Here is a 22,491-nt window from a genome sequence, read left to right as displayed (position 1 = left end):
CCTCCCACCCCACCCCCCACTCCAACAACACTCAGTTTGTTTCCTGCGATTAAGAATTCCTCATATCAGTGAGATCATATGATACATGTCTTTCTCTGTTTGACTTATTTCACTCAACATAATATCCTCCAGTTCCATCCACGTCGTTGCAAATGGCAAGATCTCATTCCTTTTGATGGCTGCATAATATTCCATTGTATATATATACCACATCTTCTTTATCCATTCATCTGTCGATGGACATCTTGGCTCTTTCCACAGTTTGGCTATTGTGGACATTGCTGCTATAAACATCGGGGTGCACGTACCCCTTCGGATCCCTACTTTTGTATCTTTGGGGTAAATACCCAGTAGTGCAATTGCTGGATCATATGGTAGCTCTATTTTCAACTTTTTGAGGAACCTCCATACAGTTTTCCAGAGTGGCTGCACCAGTTTGCATTCCCACCAACAGTGTAGGAGGGTTCCCCTTTCTCCGCATCCCCGCCAACATCTGTCGTTTCCTGACTTGTTAATTTTAGCCATTCTGACTGGTGTGAGGTGATATCTCATTGAGGTTTTGATTTGGATTTCCCTGATGCCGAGCGATATTGAGCACTTTTTCATGTGTCTGTTGGCCATTTGGATGTCTTCTTTGGAAAAATGTCTGTTCATGTCTTCTGCCCATTTCTTAATTGGATTCTTTGTTCTTTGGGTGTTGAGTTTGATGAGTTCTTTATAGATTTTGGATACTAGCCCTTTATCTGATATGTCATTTGCAAATATCTTCTCCCATTCTGTCGGTTGTCTTTTGGTTTTGTTAACTGTTTCCTTTGCTTTGCAAAAGCTTTTTATCTTGATGAAGTCCCAATAGTTCATTTTTGCCCTTGCTTCCCTTGCCTTTGGCGATGTTTCTAGGAAGAAGTTGCTTCGGCTGAGGTCAAAGAGGTTGTTGCCTGTGTTCTCCTTTAGGATTTGGATGGACTCCTGTCTCACATTGAGGTCTTTCAACCATTTGGAGTCTATTTTTGTGTGTGGTGTAAGGAAGTGGTCCAGTTTCATTCTTCTGCATGTGTCTATCCAATTTTCCCAACACCATTTGTTGAAGAGACTGTCTTTGTTCCATTGGACATTCTTTCCTGCTTTGTCGAAGATTAGTTGACCATAGAGTTGAGGGTCCATTTCTGGGCTCTCTATTCTGTTCCATTGATCTATGTGTCTGTTTTTGTGCCAGTACCATGCTGTCTTGATGATGACAGCTTTGTAATAGAGCTTGAAGTCCGGAATTGTGATGCCACCGGCTTTGCTTTTCTTTTTCAATATTCCTCTGGCTATGCGGGGTCTTTTCTGGTTCCATACAAATTTTAGGATTATTTGTTCCATTTCTTTGAAAAAAGTGGATGGTATTTTGATGGGGATTGCATTGAATGTGTAGATTGCTCTAGGTAGCATTGACATCTTCACAATATTTGTTCTTCCAATCCATGAGCATGGAACGTTTTTCCATTTCTTTGTGTCTTCCTCAGTTTCTTTCATGAGTATTTTATAGTTTTCTGAGTACAGATCCTTTGTCTCTTTGGTTAGATTTATTCCTAGGTATCTTATGGTTTTGGGTGCAATTGTAAATGGGATCGACTCCTTAATTTCTCTTTCTTCTGTCTTGTTGTTGGTGTATAGGAATGCCACTGACTTCTGTGCATTGATTTTGTATCCTGCCACTTTACTGAATTCCTGTATGAGTTCTAGCAGTTTTGGGGTGGAGTCTTTTGGGTTTTCCACATAAAGTATCATATCATCTGCAAAGAGTGAGAGTTTGACTTCTTCTTTGCCAATTTGGATGCCTTTGATTTCTTTTTGTTGTCTGATTGCTGTGGCTAGGACTTCCAATACTATGTTGAATAGCAGTGGTGATAGTGGACATCCCTGCCGCGTTCCTGACCTTAGGGGGAAAGCTCTCAGTTTTTCCCCATTGAGAATAATATTTGCTGTAGGTTTTTCATAGATGGCTTTTATGATATTGAGGTATGTACCCTCTATCCCTATACTCTGAAGAGTTTTGATCAAGAAAGGATGCTGTACTTTGTCAAAAGCTTTTTCTGCATCTATTGAGAGGATCATATGATTCTTGTTCTTTCCTTTGTTAATGTACTGTATCACATTGATTGATTTGCGAATGTTGAACCAACCTTGCAGCCCAGGGATAAATCCCACTTGGTCATGGTGAATAATCCTTTTAATGTACTGTTGGATCCTATTGGCTAGTATTTTGGTGAGAATTTTTGCATCCATGTTCATCAGGGATATTGGTCTGTAATTCTCCTTTTTGATGGGGTCTTTGTCTGGTTTGGGGATCAAGGTAATGCTGGCCTCATAAAATGAGTTTGGAAGTTTTCCTTCCGTTTCGATTTTTTGGAACAGTTTCAGAAGAATAGGTATTAATTCTTCTTGAAATGTTTGGTAGAATTCCCCTGGGAAGCCATCTGGCCCTGGGCTTTTGTTTTTTGGGAGATTTTTGATGACTGCTTCCATTTCCTTAGTGGTTATAGGTCTGTTCAGGTTTTCTATTTCATCCTGGTTCAGTTTTGGTAGTTGATACATCTCTAGGAATGCATCCATCTCTTCCAGGTTATCTAATTTGCTGGCATAGAGTTGCTCATAATATGTTCTTATAATTGTTTGTATTTCTTTGGTGTTGGTTGTGATCTCTCCTCTTTCATTCATGATTTTGTTGATTTGGGTCATTTCTCTTCTCTTTTTGATAAGTCTGGCCAGGGGTTTATCAATCTTGTTAATTCTTTCAAAGAACCAGCTCCTAGTTTCGTTGATCTGTTCTACTGTTCTTTTAGTTTCTATTTCATTGATTTCTGCTCTGATCTTTATGATTTCTCTTCTCCTGCTGGGTTTAGGCTTTATTTGCTGTTCTTTCTCCAGTTCCTTTAGGTGTAGGGTTAGGTTGTGTACTTGAGACCTTTCTTGTTTCTTGAGAAAGGCTTGTATTGCTATATACTTTCCTCTTAGGACTGCCTTTGCTGCATCCGAAAGATTTTGAACAGTTGTGTTTTCATTTTCATTGGTTTCCATGTATTTTTTTAATTCTTCTTTAATTTCCTGGTTGTATTACCAATTTCTTATCCCTTATTGGCATATTGTATTTTTGCCTTTAATGGAAGACAAATTTGGTGTGTCTCCTATTAGACTGTATAGAATTCTTTTTTTTTTTCCTGGATTTTATTTATTTATTTGACAGAGAGAGAGACAGAGCAAGAGAGGGAACACAAGCAGGGGGAGTGGGAGAGGAGAAGCAGGCTTCCTGCCAAGTGGGTAGCCCGATGCGGGGCTCAATCCCAGGATGCTGGGATCATGACCTGAACCGAAGGCAGACGCTTAACGACTGAGCCACCCAGGCGCCCCAGACTCTATGGAATTCTTAAGGATATTTCACTTAAATGAGGCCTAAATACCCTAGATAGATAAATTTTATGGTTTTATAACAAAAGCTAGGATCTGTGTCCATGGTGAGCTGGATATGTTTTATTCCATTTTAGTATTTGCTTTGTTTCTGGGGTGGAGTTAATTAATTATTAGTTTAAGTATTTACTTAGATCCTTTAACAGCTAGTTCCAATTCTCTGTTTTTATTTTTTATAATGGATTAAATTATGAATACTACTGCAATCAGTAGAACGGAATACTCTGCATGGAATGGATGAACAGGCTCTTTTTGGTTGACTCTTTTTTTTTTTTTTTAAGATTTTATTTATTTATTTGAGACAGAGAGAATGAGAGACAGAGAGCATGAGAGGGAGGAGGGTCAGAGGGAGAAGCAGACTCCCCGCCGAGCAGGGAGCCTGATGCGGGACTCGATCCCGGGACTCCAGGATCATGACCTGAGCCGAAGGCAGTCACTTAACCAACTGAGCCACCCAGGCGCCCTGGTTGACTCTTAATATTGAACAAAAAGGGATAAATTCTTTTTGGAGTATTTTTCTTTGGCTTTTGTTTGTAGGAAATTGTAAAATGCTTGCAAAATGAATCTCCTCAAGAGTTCTGTTTGTGTGGTAGTCTGACATTTAGCTAATCAGATTTATGCTTTTTATGTTACATTCTTTAAGTAGTATGAGTGTATAACAGAAGCAGCAAACATAATTTTATATGGAGACTCCTTACAACCAAGCACACTTATAATTGTCTTTTGACTTTAGAAATAGGGCTTGAGTGACAGATATGCCAGAATGAAATATGTATAGGACTTGGGCAGACACTTGGACTTGCAAATTTAAAGTGAAAGTTAGCAAAAGCTTGGTAAACTGATGGTAAGGGACAAAGTTCAGCTCCACTAAGAGGTAATTAGTTAAACCTGTAATTTTAAGGAAGGTTTTAAAATAAAAGATGAGCCATCATGTTTGTTTTAACCTATTTAATTTAAAATCTGGGTCATTTAGTTTCTAAAGCCAAAATTAGTGGTAACATTGAATTTTTCCCAGCTATGCAGCAGCGGCCAGAGAATTTTGATGCTAATCAACCTGTATTCATATTTAGTAGGTTTATTTTTTTTGCTTTCTTTTTCATCTCTATTGTATTTGGTAATCTCAGTGAATTGTAGTTTATTTGCTCGTCTGTCTTCTCTTTTAGAGCTGTGAGCTTCTCAAGGTTACAGAGTACATCTTTTTTTTTTTTAAAGATTTTATTTATTTATCTGACAGATAGAGAGAAGCGAGAGAGGGAACACAAGCAGGAGGAGTGGGAGAGGGAGAAGCAGGCTTCCCGCGGAGCAGGGAGCCCGATGCGGGGCTTGATCCCAGGACCCTGGGATCATGACCTGAGCCGAAGGCAGATGCTTAACGACTGAGCCACCCAGGCGCCCCTAGAGTACATCTTATTACTCTTTTCCTAGTAAAGTGTTTGGATCATAGTGGGCCTTTAATAACTGTAATAGTAATATTTTGGTGTTTTGTTTTGTTTTTATTGAGCTGCCTTTTATGCCAGATCCTATCTTAGTATTTTATGTGAATGATCTGACTTAATCTTCAGAGTGACTAAAAAATGTTAGGTACTACTATGTCTACCTTTTATTTGTGGTGACACTCGAAGCTTAAGTAACTTGCTTAAGGTAATACAAACATTAGTGGTGGATCCTGGTTCTGCATCCAGGTAGTCTGACTCTAGAGCACATATTTGTAGTCACCCCCCTAATGGCAGAAAATCATTAATACTCAAGTAAGTATCAAGTAATGATCATCTCCATTGATGGAAAAAATTATTTTTGTCATAAGTATTAATTTGGTAATGGAGGGCAAAGGCACTACTATCATTACTTTGAAGTATCTGAAGACATTTTAATGGGTGGCTATACAATAAAGCCCTTTTCTGAAATGCATTACTACACACCATTGATTCTGTTTCAGTGTGGGTGTGTGGTGTGGGGGCAGAGTAAAGGAGTTGCTAGGGGAAAAAAGAACGAATTATATTCCTTCTTACCTACATTGTACATACTGAGATTTAGTTCTTACCATTTTACATTAAAAAACGTGGATATCATCCTGTCTTCCAGTATTGACATTCCAGGGGAACTCTCTGCGGTCTGATATGTGATTGGTCATGGACAATGATGATGACTTCATCTCAGTAGAGTGTGCTCTTTAGTCGCTTTTGGTAGCTAATCGATGAGATAAAATTGGAAGTATTACCAAAGAGAAAAAAACCCCCAGCTCTTCTTTTTAAGGCATTATCATTGCAAATGGTTCATGAGTGATAGTTTTGAGGGCAAAGTAATAGTAAGTAATTCATTTCTCTGAGGAATAATGATGAAAGCTGTGAAATCTAATAAATAATGTTGTTTGAATAATATATAAATGTTTCCTTCTTCCATCCATATGCCTTTACCCATGTTTGTCCCATCCTCTATTCTCATAATGATTTTTGGTGTTGCCTGATGTCATTTATGCTTATATTTTTATATGAACCAAATACTTTGATTTGAATTTTTTTTTCTCCTTTCTGTAATATTTATATATTCTAAGTGAAGGTGATATTGATTTAGATGAATTTATGGCTTCTTTTTGAACTTTATTTTCCCTGTTTTTATATTTTTCACTTTTGTAGGTATCACACTTATTGCTGTGGATGAGGCTCACTGTATTTCTGAATGGGGACATGATTTTAGAATTTCATTCCGGACTTTGGGCTCCCTAAAGGCATTACTCCCGTCGGTAAGCTTGCCAAGTGCAATATCTTGAAATGATATTCATATCAAAGGAGAGAGTCCAGGATTGGGGAATTGCCAGAAGGCTGAAGACTTCTCTATGAAAGGGCAAATGGATAGTGAAAACAGGGGAAAGGTTTAGAAAAAATTCTAACTTTGGCTCTCTTCTAAGGTTAGCATGTAATTTTTTGAGGAATACTATACAGTAGGGGTTGGCAAACTTTTTCTGAAAGAACCAGATAATAAATATTTTAGGCTTTATGGGCCACATATGGTCTCTGGCACATTTTTCTTTGTTTTTTTTCTTCACAACCCTTTAAAAATGTAAAAACTGTTTGCTTGTGGGCCGTAACAAAACAGGCTATGGACCAGATTTGACCCGTAGAACGCAGACATGACTTTAGAACCCATGTTTAGGTCCCATGCCTTCTCAATGAGCTCTTATGCATGCGTCCTTTTACTAGGATGCTGTGAAAGCATAGTTACCTCTTCTTGCATCATATTGAAAACCTGAAAAAGGAACTATTCCAGAGAGATTTTAGTAAAGTTTCTAGTACTAAAATTCCACTTTCTTCCCTAATTATAAAGAATAGCAGATTTCTACATGAGTGGCGTGTTTTATATGAACAGCTTGAGAATTTACAATAATGGCAACCATTTTATTTTTTGAAAAATTATGGAGTCACGGGCAGTTGTAAAAAAAATGTACAGAGAGATTCTATGTACCTTTCAGTTTCCCTAATGGTAATGTCTTGTATAACTGTAGTATAATATCAAAACTAGGAATATGACATTGGTATGGTCTTTACAGTTCTTTTTTTTTTTTTTTAAGATTTTATTTATTTATTTGACAGAGAGAGAGATAGTGAGAGCAGGAACACAAGCAGGGGGAGTGGGAGAGGGAGAATCAGGCTTCCTGCCGAGCAGGGAGCCCAATGCGGGGCTCGATCCCAGGACCCCGGGATCATGACCTGAGCCGAAGGCAGACGCTTAACGACTGAGCCAACCAGGCGCCCCTACAGTTCTTTTTTTTTAAAAAAAGACTTATTTATTTGGAAGAGAAGAGAGAGCGAGCGAGCATGAGTGGGGTGAGGGGGCAGAGGGAAAGAATCCCAAGCAGACTCCCTGTTGAGCACAGAGCCCTACACAGGGCTTGATCCCACAACCCTGAGATCACGACCTGAGCCAAAGTCGAGAGCTGATGCTTAACTGACTGGGCCATTTCTTTAATGGCTGATGATGACATCTTTCTTGTACTAATTGCCTCTTTTGTGAAATGCCTGATCTAATTGGAATTTTCTTTTAAACTGTTGAAAGTGTTTTATTATAAATATGAATCCTTGGTCAGATATGTGGTTCATAAATAGTTTTCAATTTATAGCTGCCTTTTCATTGTCTTCACAGTGTCTTTCACATAGCAAACATTTTTAATTTTGATGAAGTCCAGTTTATCAGTTTTTTCTTTTATTGTGCTCTTCACCTAACCCTAGATCCTGAAGATTTCCTCTTATGATTTTTCCCTAAAATTTTAATGGTTTTACATTTGTTTACATTTAAGTCCATGATTCATTTTGAATTAAATTTTGTGTAAGGTGTGAGGTTTAGACTGAGGTCCTTTTTTTTTTTTTGCCTGTTGATGTCCAATTGCTCCAAGCCATTTCCCCTTCTGTTGAATTGCTTTTGACACTTTGTTAAAAATCATTTGGGTATATTTGGGTGCATCTATTCCTGGGTTCTCTAGTCTCCTGTATTAATTTTGAATGAATAAACAAGGTTGATTTATGTTTAGGTTTTCCTCATAGTAGTGAAGCTATCATGTCCTCTGAGCCCAAGATTTAACAGTTTACGAGTAAACTAAGAAAAAGCATTAGAGATTGTTATTCTCTTGGTAAATTGTCTAGTTCATTTCCCTTGCATATTAATTATACTTATAAGTAGCAAAATTTAGAGTTTCTTTTTGTTAGCTCTTCTCATAAAGATCTGGTTAGAGCATACATTAAAATAAAATGAAACAACAAAAAAAACTTAATTGTACCAATTAGCAAGCATATACTGAAAGAGAATCAAACTAGACTGAATTGAACGCCAACTATGTGACTGGCCCTGGGTTAATGCTTTCATCTTGGTTAAGCCTCACAACAAGCCAGCAAGATTAATATCTCCATTACCTTTTTGAGACAGTTCTTCACTAGGATAGCACATTCTCTTGCTTCTCTTCCCTCCTTCCTGTCTCTTCATTCTGAGATTCCTCTGCTTGTGTCATCTTATCTCCCACACTTTTAACATTGGCATGCCAGAAACCTTAGTCTTTGGACCTACTCTCTTTCCTATCTGCACTTAAGTCCCTGGTCATTTCATCTAACGTACGGTTTGAATGTCATCTATATGTTGACAGCTCCCAAATTTATATCCCCACCCTCAGCTGATACCAGCAATGTGTGAGTGATCCAGTTTCTCTGCCTCCTTGCTAGCATTTGGTATTATCACTATTTTTTTTTTTTAAGATTTTATTTATTTACTTGACGGAGAGAGACACAGCGAGAGAGGGAACGTAAGCAGGGGGAATCGGAGAGGGAGAAGCAGGCTTTCCATGGAGCAGGGAGCCCAATGTGGGGCTTGAACCCAGGACCCTGGGATCATGACCTGAGCCAAAAGCAGATGCTTAACCAACTGAGCCACCCAGGCATCCTGAATACTTATTTTTAAAAAAGACTATTTATTTATTTATTTGAGAGAGAGTGCCGTGCAAGTCAGGGGGCGGGGCAGAGTTAGAAAATCTTCAAGCAGACTCCCTGCTGAGTGTGGAGCTCGACAACATGGGGCTCAGTCTCAGGACCCATGAGATCATGACCTGAGCTGAAACCAAGAGTTGGACGCTTAACCAACTGAGCCACCCAGGTGCTCCTCCCGGAATACTTTTCACATGGGGTGATCCCCTACTTATCTCAAGTCTTTGCTGAAATATTATTTTTTCATTTAGGCTTCCTGGGCCACCATATTAAAAATTTCAAATTAATTTCTCCCTCCAACATTCAACATTCCTCATATTCCTCTGCTATTTTTTAATAGCACTTATCACTGTTTAACTTACTGTATGATATTTTGTCTATTGTCTGTGGGTCCCCACTAGGATATTCTCTGGGGGGGACAGGCTTTTGATGGTTTTGGTCATAATCTAGAACAGGACTGGGCACATAGTGGGTGCTCCATAAATACTTGGGTAAATGAATAAACGAATTCCAGTGAGAAAGCAGAGAAACAGAGACGTCTCTTTCCCACGCAGGGAGTGGTGGAGTTGGGCTGTAGCTTCACAGTGGGACACCGTGCTGGTTTCTCAAGCAAGTGATGTGAAAGAAGTATAAAACATCGTTTCTGCCCTGAAGTAGCTCATGGTGCAGTAAAGGAATTTAGATCCATACCTATAAAAGTAGAAGCAATGGTATCAAATAGTAAATGGTGTGTGGAACAGTACAAATAATAAAGAAAGGTTAACAGTGTTAATAATACATGTAATAGAGGAACAAGATATTTGTATGGTGAAAGTCAGGAGGCTCAATGTGCCTCGAGGACTGCTTCCATTAATTTAGAATGGTTTTAGGGGCACCTGGGTGGCTCAGTCAGTTAAGCGGCTGCCTTTGGCTCAGGTCATGATCCTGGGGTCCTGGGATCGAGCCCCATGTCCAGCTCCCTGCTCAGCAGAGAGCCTGCTTCTCCCTCTCCCTCTGCCTGCCACTCTGCCTACTTGTGCTCTCTCTGTATCTGTCTGTCGAATACATAAATAAAATCTTTAAAAAGAAATGGTTTTAAAGTAAGCTTTTGGAAAATAGGAGAATTGCCTTCTGTAATCCTTTCCGAGGCCTTTGATTCTAAAAGGATTGTGTTAGAGGAGTTTTAAATATTTTATGCAGCTTTTAAACACTTTTCAGTGGTGAATTAAATCTTTTATTATGTCTGGCTGTGGACTTTATTGGATCATTTTCATTTCTTGCAATGACTCAGTATAGCACAGGGTGTTTGTCAAGCAATGGCTGAGAAAACCTTTTCCCCCTAGTGTTTTCATGAATCCTGTTGATCAGCTAAGTGGTGAGAAATGCCACCTGGTGGTTATAGGACTCTCATTTTCCTCACTGTTCTCCGTGCTCTTCTCCTCTTTCCAGTTGCGATTACGCTGGGACAACTGTTGCAGCTTCACACCATATGATTTCAGTAAGTTTAAAAATAGCAAAGAAATCATTAAACCACTTGGCATAAGGATTCCCATTTGGAGAGAATCAGACAAAGTGAGTCTCAGAAAGAGCAGTGAGGCAGAAAGCTCTATATCAGTCTTAAAATTCTGTAAAATTCAAGTAAAAAGTACTGTGATATCCATGAGACATGTTGATTCTTTCCATTCCTCCCTCCGCAGCCCTTTCCCAAAGACAGCATATATAGACACTAATTGAATACTGTGAACTATAACCACTTGAAATGAGTGAACAAATGAATAAAGCATGAATGAAGCATGATATTATGCAGTACAAAGTTAGAATTAGCAACATGACCCAAATTTAGAAGCAGATGGAACAGTTAGAATTCTCTGAATGTGTAGGTGCTGCACCATTGAAGCCTATGATTAAATCATTCCTAAATTTATAGTCATAAGGTTAATTTATAGTTTTTGCTTGTTTTTTTTTTTTAAAGATTTTATTTATTTATTCATGAGAGACAGAGAGAGAGACAGAGGCAGAGGGAGAAGCAGGCTCCCCGCGGAGCAGGGAGCCTGATGCGGGACTCTATCCCAGGACCCTGGGATCATGACCTGAGCCGAAGGCAGACGCTTAACCGACTGAGCCACCCAGGCGTCCCTAGTTTTTGCTTGTTTTAACAAAACTTGGTAACTATTTCCAAAGAAACCAAATTTTCCAACTTAAAGAGAAAGAGTTTCATGAATTAAGAACTTGATGTAACTAGGAGACGCTATAGTTTATTGTCCCAGTCAGTTTGCTTTTGAACGTTAGAAATTGCGAGGTATCAGTATTTATGTCACGATGACAGGATAAACTGGGAGTGTCCCTGGAAGCCAGGATGTGTGATCATCTTTCTCATAACCAGCCTGTATGTTATATCCAAGCTTCAGTCTAGTTTGTGTTTTAAATGTCATAAGGCACCACAAACTTCTAAAAGAGTTTATTCATTTCTGAAATGAAAATAAATAACCATTGTTCCTTTAAGTTTAATATATGCCATTACTTTATTCTGTTTTCTAGTTGTGGAAGCAGCATTCTAAACTGCGACCTTCTATAATGTTGGAGGTGAAAGATCGCATTTATGTTGATTTTTCATCATTTGCAGGTCATTGGCTTAGGGAGTTTCTAGTGGCAAGGGGGGGATTTTTAAGTTAGAACTGAGTCTAACATTGTGTAGCCCTCTACATCTCATATTTTAGTGAAAAAAACCAAGACCAAGAGAAGCCCTTGCCGAAGTCAGTGGCAAATCTGGGAGTCGTGACCATGGCTCTGGAATTCTTGTATAGAATTCTTTTCAGTTGTTGTGATAACAACATCGATGATAATTGAAACTTTTTAAATTTAATGATTTTATATATTTATTTGAGAGAGAGAGAGAGAGTGCGCAAGTGGAGGGGGGCAAAGGGAGAGGGTGAAAGAATCTGAAGTAGATTCCACCCTGGGCAAGGAGCCAGATGGGGGGCTCCATCTCACAATGCTGAGATCATGACCTGAGCTGAAACCAGGAGTCCCACGCTTAACTGACTGAGCCACCCAGGTGCCCCAATAGTTGAAACTTTTTGAGTGCTTACTGGGTACCATGCATCATGTTCAGCACATTACATGTTCTGTTGTTTTTTGGTCTTCACAATGACTTTACGAGATTGCTGTTATCATTGTCACTTTATAGATGAGGAAACCAGAGTTTGGAGAGTGAAATAACCAGCTAAAAATCTCACACCTAGTTAGCAACACAGGCAGGATTTGAACTCAGGCATCTGACTTTAAGCCAGTTATTTTTCACTACTGTGAAAAATCATTAGCTGTTCTATATTCAAGTTACTGTTTTGCTCTTTTGCCTGATCTTTAAATTAATTTCTTCAAGAGATATCCTGTTTCATGCTTATTTTATTTTCATAAGTACATTGCCCATCCACTCATACATTATACTGCTTAGAAGGGAAAAATGAAGGGGGGGAATTCAGAGGGGGAGACGAACCATGAGAGACTATGGACTCTGAGAAACAAACTGAGGCTTCTAGAGGAGAGGGGGGTGGGGGGATGGGTTAGCCTGGTGATGGATATTAAAGAGGGCATGTACTGAATGGAGCACTGGGTGTTATGCACAAACAATGAATCATGGAACACTACGTCAAAAACTAATGATGTAATGTATGGTGATTAACATAACATAATAAAATAAAAAAATGAAAACAAACCAAAGCCTCTTACTCTTTGTATCCTGAAAACTTCGGTCTTTCTTTGCATGTGCAGTTAAACAGCAAGGATGCATTAAATTGTTTGAGTGAAGCACTTAAAATGATGAAAATGCTTTGTTGTTGTGAGGGTGAGAATGTGCATGTCATAAGAGCTTCTAATATTTAAACTTTGTATATACGTATATATATACATGTGTGTGTGTGTGTATGTATGTATCTATATGGATAAGCTTGTTTATATAAACTAACTTATCTATAAATTGGCCTATTTATAAGTTGTTAGGTAGGCACTCTAAATTCAGAGAACAGTCTGATTGAAAACCAGAAATCAGTGAAGTTAATTTGGGAGTTTCATTTTTAAATAATGAAATTAAAATTTTTAAATAAATTTATTTAAAATATTTAAATAATACTTAACAATTTAAATAATTTCACAGAATTTAAGGGTAGAGAATGCAAAAATGCCAATTACCTGGTCACATTGGTTCTGATACCTTTTTCTTCCGTTTAAAAAAAGTACTGCAGACTTAACTTTTTTACATGAGCTTTGAGATAATTTTTAATTCAGTAAAGCTATATTGATTTTAAAGATAGTTTATATTGTTAGTAAATTGCATCTTGTTTTTCAGATCCTGTAATTGCTTTTCGTACAATTGCACCTAAATTTTCACTTACATGGAAGATAATTGCTTAAACTGATTTGTGAGATAGGTGCATGGCATCTGAAGAGCTATTTTATGAGGATGTCATTTACTTTATTTGTAATAGACCACAAAAAGTATTTTAAGAAAGTTGTATTCTTGAATATAGAACAGCTAATGATTTAGGAACAACTTGAAGACTTAGTCCCTTTTTTCTGAATATAATAGCATAATTTATTATAACTCCCTGTGATAACAGGAGCAAAAATAATGAATCGAGTTTCATGGGAGGTATGTCATTATCCTAGTTTAGAATTTCTGAAAGGTTACATATTCATGTTTTTCCTAGTAATTGCCGTGTCTCCTGTTTTGGCTGCTAATCCAGTTAAGAAGTCTTTGCTAGACTGAAAATAGAACATGACTTGGTTGCTCAAGGAATCAATTAATAATGGATGTTTTATGTTATGCATTCTTATATATAGTATGCTGTGATTTAACTTAGTAAACTGGAGAGAGGTTATCCAGGTCATTAAGAGCTTTGCTTCAAGATCAGAGAAGCCATAAACCAATATCTTTAGTATAGAAGATAAAAAAAGACTTACTGCTTTGTATTGTTAGATTTTCAGTGAATGAAAGGGTTTATAATTTGTGAATTATAGATTAATAAAAAATAAGGCATAACATATCCCTCATTTGTATCAACACTATTATTAATATAATAAATATTAAAAATAAAAAATAGTAAATGGAGAGTTAGATAGCTAATAAGTAGGTAGATTGTATTTAGAAATCTTATGGATTTAGTGTTTTATTTAAACTTTCTGATTTTTTTTTTTAAATATTTTGTTTATTTGAGAGAGAGAATGAGATAGAGAGAGAGCATGAGAGGGGGGAAGGTCAGAGGGAGAAGCAGGCTCCCCCCTGAGCAGGGAGCCCGATGCAGGACTCGATCCCGGGACTCCGGGATCATGACCTGAGCTGAAGGCAGTCGCTTAACCAACTGAGCCACCTAGGCGCCCACTCTCTGATTTTTAAAAAGTAAATATTCTGGGGTGCTTGTGTGGCTCATTCGGTTAAGCATCTGACTCTTGATTTTGGCTGAGGTCATGATCTTAGGGTCTCAAGATGGAGCCCTACCTCGGATCTATGCTGGGTGAGGAGCCTGCTTGAAGTTCTCTCTCCTTCTCCCTTAAAAAAAAAAAGATATTCCAAAGGCTGAGAAACAGGGAAGTAGGAAATTTTCTTCTTCTTTGAAAAAGAGTAATTTTAAAGTTGCATTTTTAACACTGTCCTCTTGTAGTTGTCATCCAGTCTGTTTGTAAGAAGGCAGTAGAAATGTTGGGAATTCATGAGCGCTCTCCTTTTTTAAAAATCAATTTCATTTCATTCAGGTTCCAATTGTTGCACTCACTGCTACTGCAAGTTCTTCAATCCGGGAAGACATTGTACGCTGCTTAAACCTGAAGAATCCTCAGATTACCTGTACTGGTTTTGATCGACCAAACTTGTATTTAGAAGTTGGGCGAAAAACAGGAAACATCCATCAGGATCTTGTCCAATTTCTTGTCCAAAAGACAAGGTTAGGATGCCATGGTTACAAATTTTTGTTAACTATTTCCTTCTTTTTAAAAACTTGTTTTATTTATGTGTTTATGTATGTATGTATATATATATTTATTTACTTACTATTTCTAATGCATATTTAATATATTTCACATTCTACTTAGCTTTGGTTCAAGTCAAGTGTGATGTTATATAATCAAGACAGCGACTGAGAAAATAGCTTAATTCTGAAGGCAGAAAATAGTTCAGGTATTTTTGTACTTCATATCTTTGCTTGAACAGGACATACACCCTCTTTTTTTTTTTTTTTTTTTTTTTTTTAAGTAAGCTTTATGCCCAACGTGGGGCTTGAACTCACAATCCTGAGATCAAGAGTCTAGTGCTCTACCTACTGAGCCAGCCAGGTGCCCCCTGCACTCTTAATAATTGACAAATAACAATAGAAACGGCTGAGTCTTTTATCTGAATTCTCTTTAGTTCACTAATTATATGACTAATTGAGTATTAGGGAATTTTAAAGGTCATCTTAATAATAAACATTTTTGAGCCCTTGTTATGTGCCAAGGACTATCCTAGGTGCTTTATAGTAATTCTTATAACTGCTCAGTAAGCTACATATTATTTTCATTTTCCTGAAGAAGAAGCTGTCACTAGTACTTTTTCCTGTTTCTTTGGTTTGGAGGCATTTTATATGTATGCTAAGAAGCTTTCCTTTGCCTTATTTCCCTGATCTTTCTCCTTGGTGAAAAGCTTATAACTTTCATGTTATGAAATGTGTTTTTAAGTCAGAATACATGAAAATAATGTTTGACCTACTAGCACAAACACAAAACAAGTCTAGGCAAATAGAGTTTAAATAACATCAATAGTATATTCCTGAAGGACTCTTTGGGTCCTTTAGGATGAATTTAAATGTAGGATTTGCTATTGGCGTGATTGTACTATATTGAGATTAAAACAAGAACGTAATGGGGGTGTCTGGTTGACTCTGACAGTAGAGCATGTGACTCTTGATCTTGGGATTGTGAGTTTGGGTGTAGAGATTACTTAAAAACAAAATCTTAAAAAAAAATAAAACAAGAAAGTAATGGGTATATTTAATATTCATGCTGCTCTGGTGATCTCTTCTAAGTGAATACTCATTGTACTTCACTTCCCTTGTGTCCTAGAGGGAAAACATTCTCTTTAAGAAGGTTGTTTATTCTATACTAGAGTCTTTTAACAGTGACATCATTATGTACTCCCCTAATCTTTGATCCTTTTCATTCCATATTATTTTAATCTCTATGGCCTTCCCCTAATAACCTTCTCCTTTCTGAAACTGTTTACCTGTGTGTGTGTGTGACATTGTGACATTTTATCTTTCTGACTATATTGTCCTTTTATGCTATCTTTTGTAAGTGTTTTCTTCTCACCCTGTTTCATGTTAATTCTACTAGTGGAGGTCTCTTAGCCTAGACTATTATCATCTCCCTTAACAGACCTCCCTCCTCCTCAGTGCTCCTTGCATTCTAGACACAATTTTCAGATTCATCATCCGAAAGCACATCCCTGAGGCTTGGCATTCCTCTCTGGTGCCTCTCTCTTTCCTGTGGACTAGCAGCCAGACTCCTTAGCCTAACATCCAAGACCATCTGATATTTTTATATTTGTGTGACAGTGCTTCTGAGAGCAAAGCAAGAAAGGTTTTGCCTCCATTTTTCAATCCTCCAAGAAGAGTTATGGTAGCAGCCAACCACTGCGAGTCAGATGTTTCCTGTAGATCTTAGGCAAATAGAAATTTTCCTCTTAATGAGCAATAATTAGATGGAGGGTAATTAAGACTTCAGAGTGTTGCCTTTTGTTTCTATTTCTTCCCTTTATTTAATTCTGCCATTTTTTTCTATTCATTGACCTAACATGTTTGTTAAATTCTGACCAAATTTGTTTTCTATATTCATGATATATTGAAATTGAAAAGACAGACCTTTATCACCCATCTAATTTAGTGGTTAGATGAAGATAGATTTCTTTCCCTTCAGGAAATTGTTGTGAGGAAATAACAATGTTTAGTAAACCAGTCGGTGTAGTAATGAATCCTTTTGTAATAGGGATTTTTACTCTTTTGATTTTTCTGGTAAGTTCAAACGTTTGTGTATTTTCTGCCTTTTTTTAATGTAAAAATTGATACGCAGTCTTAGTATCAATTTGAACACTATAGATGCATGTCAATTGAAGAGTACTTAGATCTTCTGGTTCTGTTTCTCATTTATCACTGTTGATGTTTGGGCACTGAGCTTCTTTTCTCTGACTGTACTGTGCAGATATGCACTTCCAGGTTTTGTTGTTAACTTTATACAGAAGTAGTTACAGAGTATATCCATATTTTAGGTGATATTTTCCTTTGATTTAAAGCGTCTTTGCTAAGATATATATTAAAATCTCCAATTATTATAGATAAATCTATTTCTCATTTAGTTCTGTCAATTTTTGTTTCATGTGTTAAAGTTCTGTTAATTGGTACATACACATTTAGGATTCTTATATCTTCAATAAATTGAAACTTTTATCATTATTAAGAAAAAGCGTTTTTGCTATCTTTCTGTGTAATGTGATTTTTAAAAATTAGGGCCCTAATATGTAGGATATTCACATTTTGGTGAACAAATTTTTCTTCTTTGAGAAATGTTTTTAAAATGATGATAGTTTTGTGAGGGGCGCCTGGGTGACTGAGCCAGTTTAAGCTCTGACTCTTGGTTTTGGCTCGGGTCATGTTCTCATGGGTTGTGGGGTCCAGCCTTCTGTCAGCCTCCAGACTCAGCAGGGAGTCTGCTTGAGCTTCTCTCCCTCTGCCCCTCCCCCCACTCATGCTCCCTCTCTTTTTCTCTCTCTCTCAAATAAATAAATCTTAAAAAAAATAAATGATAGTTTTTGTGTATTTTTTTTTTTTAAAGATTTTATTTATTTATTTGAGAGAGTGAGAATGAGAGACAGAGAGCATGAGAGGGAGGAGGGTCAGAGGGAGAAGCAGACTCCCTGCCGAGCAGGGAGCCCGATGCGGGACTTGATCCAGGGACTCCAGGATCATGACCTGAGCCGAAGGCAGTCGCTTAACCAACTGAGCCACCCAGGCGCCCTAGTTTTTGTGTATTAAAAATACTTTGTATTTTGTTCTCACTTCTTTAATTGATCTGCCGGGACATTTTGTTATGAAGCCCATTTGGTCACTATAAAAAATTGCTTTGAGTAGATTATTCAGTAAAACTTGTGGAGTCAAATTACTGCCTATTTTTTCCCCTCTATTTAAGTTTTCAGTGACTTTTGCCATAGTCCTTCTTAAAGGTTTTAGATACAATAATTTTTTGTTTGCTTAGTATTTTGTAGTATGAATGTACATAATGATGAAAATTTATTTTTCACTATTATAGTTCTCTTGTGAATATTTGTATATGTGTCTTCTGGCAGATGTGAAAGTATATTTGTAAAATAAATTCCTAAAGTTGAAATTGTATCAGAATATATGCATTAAAAATTAAAGTTTTTCCAAACTCTAAAATAATACATTTTTTAATATTGATTAAGTCAACATAAGTGAATGTATTTATGTAAATGAATTTATTGAGGAATTAAATAAATGTTCTATGGAAATCATCCTTGCATTTTTAATAAATAAGCACAGGTTTCTAAAACAGACTTTCAAACAGATGTTTTCTATAATAGTCTCAAGATTACTAGTAAATACTTCTTTAAACTATACAAATGATCTTTAATAGTACAGAAAAGTTACTGCTTTTTTAGTAAACATACATAGAAACTCAATTTTTTGATCATGAAAAAGAATAAGACTATTCTCCTATGTAAATGTTCACTTATCTTTCTAATGTAAATGAAGACTAATTCGTCATCTAGTGCTTTGCATTTCTAAAAGTATGGAAATTGCATTTCCAGTATCTTGTTTCTGTCAGGGCTTTTGCTTAAACTTGTCTCTGGTTTTGACTTTAATTTGAACAAAAGATGAGTTCAAGATGTTTGGGATTTAATATAATTTATTTCCACATTTGACTTTCCACATTTTTATGTAGTTAAATATATCATTGTTTTCTATATACTTTCTTTTTTTAGTGTTTTACTAAAAGGAAAATTAATTAAAATTTTTAAAAGTAAATTAAAATGAAATTAAAATTTTAAAAAGAAAGGGGAAATTAAATAAGATAAAACTCAAACTGGTTTTGAAAACTCAAACTGAAGCCTATATATTTATATGTTTGTTCTTTTGTTTTTGTGTGTGTGTTTTTTTGTTTGTTTGTTTTTAGTTCCACCTGGGAATTTGAAGGTCCAACTATCATCTATTGTCCTTCCAGAAAAATGACAGAACAAGTTACAGCTGAACTTGAGAAACTGAAGTTAGCTTGTGGAACATACCATGCAGGCTTGGATGTTAAATCAAGGAGAGAGGTTCATCATAGTTTCATGAGAGACGAAATTCAGGTGTGAAGATCCATCATCATTGCTCTCTATTCCCCATGGAAACAGATATTTCTCTAATATTTATTTGCCATATCTTTATTGACTACCTTGTTTGTGTTGAGTATAAAGAAGTTTCTCTCATAAAGGGAATTAATGTGTAATGTGGATGACAGATATGTGAGCAAACTATTGCAGATGAGTACAAATAGCAGGCTGCACAGAGTGCTTAGGTACATAGAGGAAGGAATGCTAGCTCTTAAGGTAGCTTCTGTTATGGTGATGAATCATTCAGGAAGAAGCAATTTGAGTGTAGAGTCTGAACAAGTAAATGGAACTTTGTCAAGTATGTGAGGCCAGTAAGTGATGAGGGAAAAGGGATTGGTTGTGCAATTCCAGGAAAAGGGACTAGCATGTGCAAAGACACAGTGGTATGAGAGTGCATACTGGGTTTAGGAAATTGGGAATAGTTTGGAATGGTTGGAGAGAAAGGAAGTGTGGAGTAGGATTGGTACAAAGTATAGGTGAAAAGGCAGGAGAACTGTTAGAGACTCCCAGGAAAAAGGTTGAATGGGTTGGTTGGCCAGGTTATGGAGGAGGGCCTTAAAACTTGCCAAGAGGCAGGCTGGGATTGATGTGATGTACCTGTAGTTTTTCTAAACTACATGAGGCTTAGAATTTTTATTTAAATTTTCATTTAATTTTTTAAGTCATTTTCATCTAATAGGTAAAATAAATCGAAGTAGAATAATTCTTGTTGAAGTTGACATGAGGGAGAGATCCAAGAGATCCAAGAGACTTCCAGTCTCCCAGGACAGTCCCTGGGGGTATCCTGTAATCCTCAGAGCTCCTCAGGATAGCGTTTGAAAACCATTATGACAGACTACTTTGTGTTTTTGAGCAAGAGCATAGTATTATAGAAACATTAGATTAGCAGCCCTAAGCAGGATTGATTTGAAGAAAGACTGAAGAAAGAAAGGGTTATCAGTGAAGTCACTGTGAACAGTGCTCCAGCTGAGATTCCTGTAACGATTGGAATCATGTAATAATTCCAATCTGAAGTGATTGGAATCCTAGTTTAGTGGGTGTCATGCAGAATATTTAGGAAGCATTAAATTCAGACCATGTTGGAAGGTTTAAATCAACAGCTTCACACTGTCAACATCCTATCCAAAATCTGTTACAGCAAGCCTGTGGACTAGGCCTCCCCCCAAATTAAGAGATGAACTTAACTTCTGCTTTGCATTTTCTGCTCAGTAGGTCTTCCATTTCCTTTCTGTCCAGCTTTGTAGTTGTTAACCACCCTCAAACCAACATTGTTCAAACAACCTACCTCAAGTATGGTTCATATGCACTGTCATGCTGTAACGCATACTTGCCTGAAAGCATCTATTCTTTTTCTTCCTCGTCTTTCCAAAGATAGGAACAGCTATCACAACTGCTTAGAATAGAGTTACCTAAATTCTTAAATGTTTATAGTTTTATTCTGTTATCTCAGGAGTTTGAAAATTATCAGATAAAATTTATTGGCTGTTGCTTACTGAATCTTAATTGATGTTTGAGCCATTAATCAAAGATTTCTTTCATCTCGATTTATTATTAATTACTCATTTAGGTAGAAACATCTGCAGATATGAAAGATTGCAAACTTTATCTGTTATGTTGTGATAGGAGACTTTGTTGGATGCATATGGTTTTGCTACCTACATTCAGCTTCAGTGAAACATTAATGCTTTGAAATATGGCTTTAAAAACCTCACAGTGATCACTAATGATACCTAATATCTAGAAAGGTGTATGTATGTATGTGCCACTATATTATCCCTTTCTGTGGCAGGATGTCAAAAAGTTTTATCCACATTATGAAAATTAATAAATTAATATTGATGCCGTCACCCTAACAACATCAGGGGTTCTGTTGTATCTGACAACTGGCCTCAATGTACGCCTTCTTTGCTATTAAAATAAATAATTCAGAAGCTTCACATTTGCATCAAAAGTTCTGACACCTTACCAAGGTGATGAAAATACATTTCCTCAACTATATAGAATAGTCTGGTGCTCTTGGAATTGATTACTTGCCATTGAATATTTATTGAGTGCCTACTGAATGCATACATGTATGGAATTCTAGATGTTCATTCTCCTGTTTTTCTGAAGTTGATTTATACTTTGGTGTGGGCCTAAAAGTAGAGCTCACCTCCCCAGCTCACCTCCCTAGTTCTTAATGTCTTGAATTGACTGATGCTTAGAATCTTAGTATTTTCTCTTTTATAATTTTAGAAAAAAAAATTTTCATATTTTTCTTAACCAAATCTAACCATATTCAGATGTAGATTTGCATTTTTAGACTGTGACCATTCATTCTTACTTTTAGTCCTGAGTTTTAGTTTCATGTTCTTTTGTATTTTATTTGCTTTTTTAAGGTCTTGAATTCTTTTCTTTCTGGGATGAGGATGTGAGTAAATTATTTGATAAAATACTTTATTTCACCTGAGAGTTTATAATGATATTTTGAACATCATGTCTGTAGAATAAGGTGATGTCATCTAAAAACAGTATCATAAAGAGGTACCTGGCCGGCTCAGTCAATAAAGCATGTGACTCTTCATCTCGGGGTTGTGGATTCCGAGCCCCATGTTGGGTGTAGAGATTACTTAAAAATAAAATCTTAAAAAAAAGCAACAACCCAGTATCATATGATGAAAATTAGATCTTTAAAGTTCTCACCACACACACATACACACACACACATACATACATACATACACATTTACAAATGGTAACCATGGGAAGTAATGGATGTGGTAAGTAACTTTATTGTGGTAATGATTTCACAGTGTATATGGATATCAAATTATTAGATTATGCATCTTAAACCTACACAGTGTTATATGTCAATTATATCCCAATAAAGCTGGAAGAAAATGGAATCAAATACATTTTAAAAACCTTAAAATTATGTTGCTTATTCACTTTCAAATATAGCAAAATGACCTAGTTTTATTCAAAGTTGTTTTTTTAAAGATTTTATTTATTTATTTTTAAAAGATTTTATTTATTTATTTATTTTTAAATTTTACTTTATTATGTTATGTTAATCACCATACATTACATCATTAGTTTTTGATGTAGTGTTCCATGATTCATTGTTTGCGTATAACACCCAGTGCTCTGTTCAGTATGTGCCCTCTTTAATACCCATCACCAGGCTAACCCATCCCCCCACCCACCTCCACT

At 36.6% G+C, this 22,491-nt stretch overlaps 1 protein-coding gene across 1 annotated transcript in view; it reads left to right on the top strand.

The window, feature by feature from the left end:
• WRN (WRN RecQ like helicase) overlaps positions 1 to 22,491 on the top strand; it is a 111,639-nt gene that overhangs the window by 45,590 nt on the left and 43,558 nt on the right. The window contains exons 16-19 of the mRNA XM_035003828.1: positions 6,081 to 6,187; positions 14,637 to 14,824; positions 19,101 to 19,275; positions 19,450 to 19,597. Coding sequence (XP_034859719.1) covers positions 6,081 to 6,187; positions 14,637 to 14,824; positions 19,101 to 19,275; positions 19,450 to 19,597 — 618 coding nt within the window. The remainder of the gene's footprint in view (positions 1 to 6,080; positions 6,188 to 14,636; positions 14,825 to 19,100; positions 19,276 to 19,449; positions 19,598 to 22,491) is intronic.

This window comes from Mirounga leonina, unplaced genomic scaffold (assembly GCF_011800145.1).
Source record: "Mirounga leonina isolate KUSES-001 unplaced genomic scaffold, KU_Mleo_1.0 Mir_128, whole genome shotgun sequence".
Classification (NCBI taxonomy): domain Eukaryota; kingdom Metazoa; phylum Chordata; class Mammalia; order Carnivora; family Phocidae; genus Mirounga; species Mirounga leonina.
This window is presented reverse-complemented; position numbering and strand designations above follow the sequence as displayed.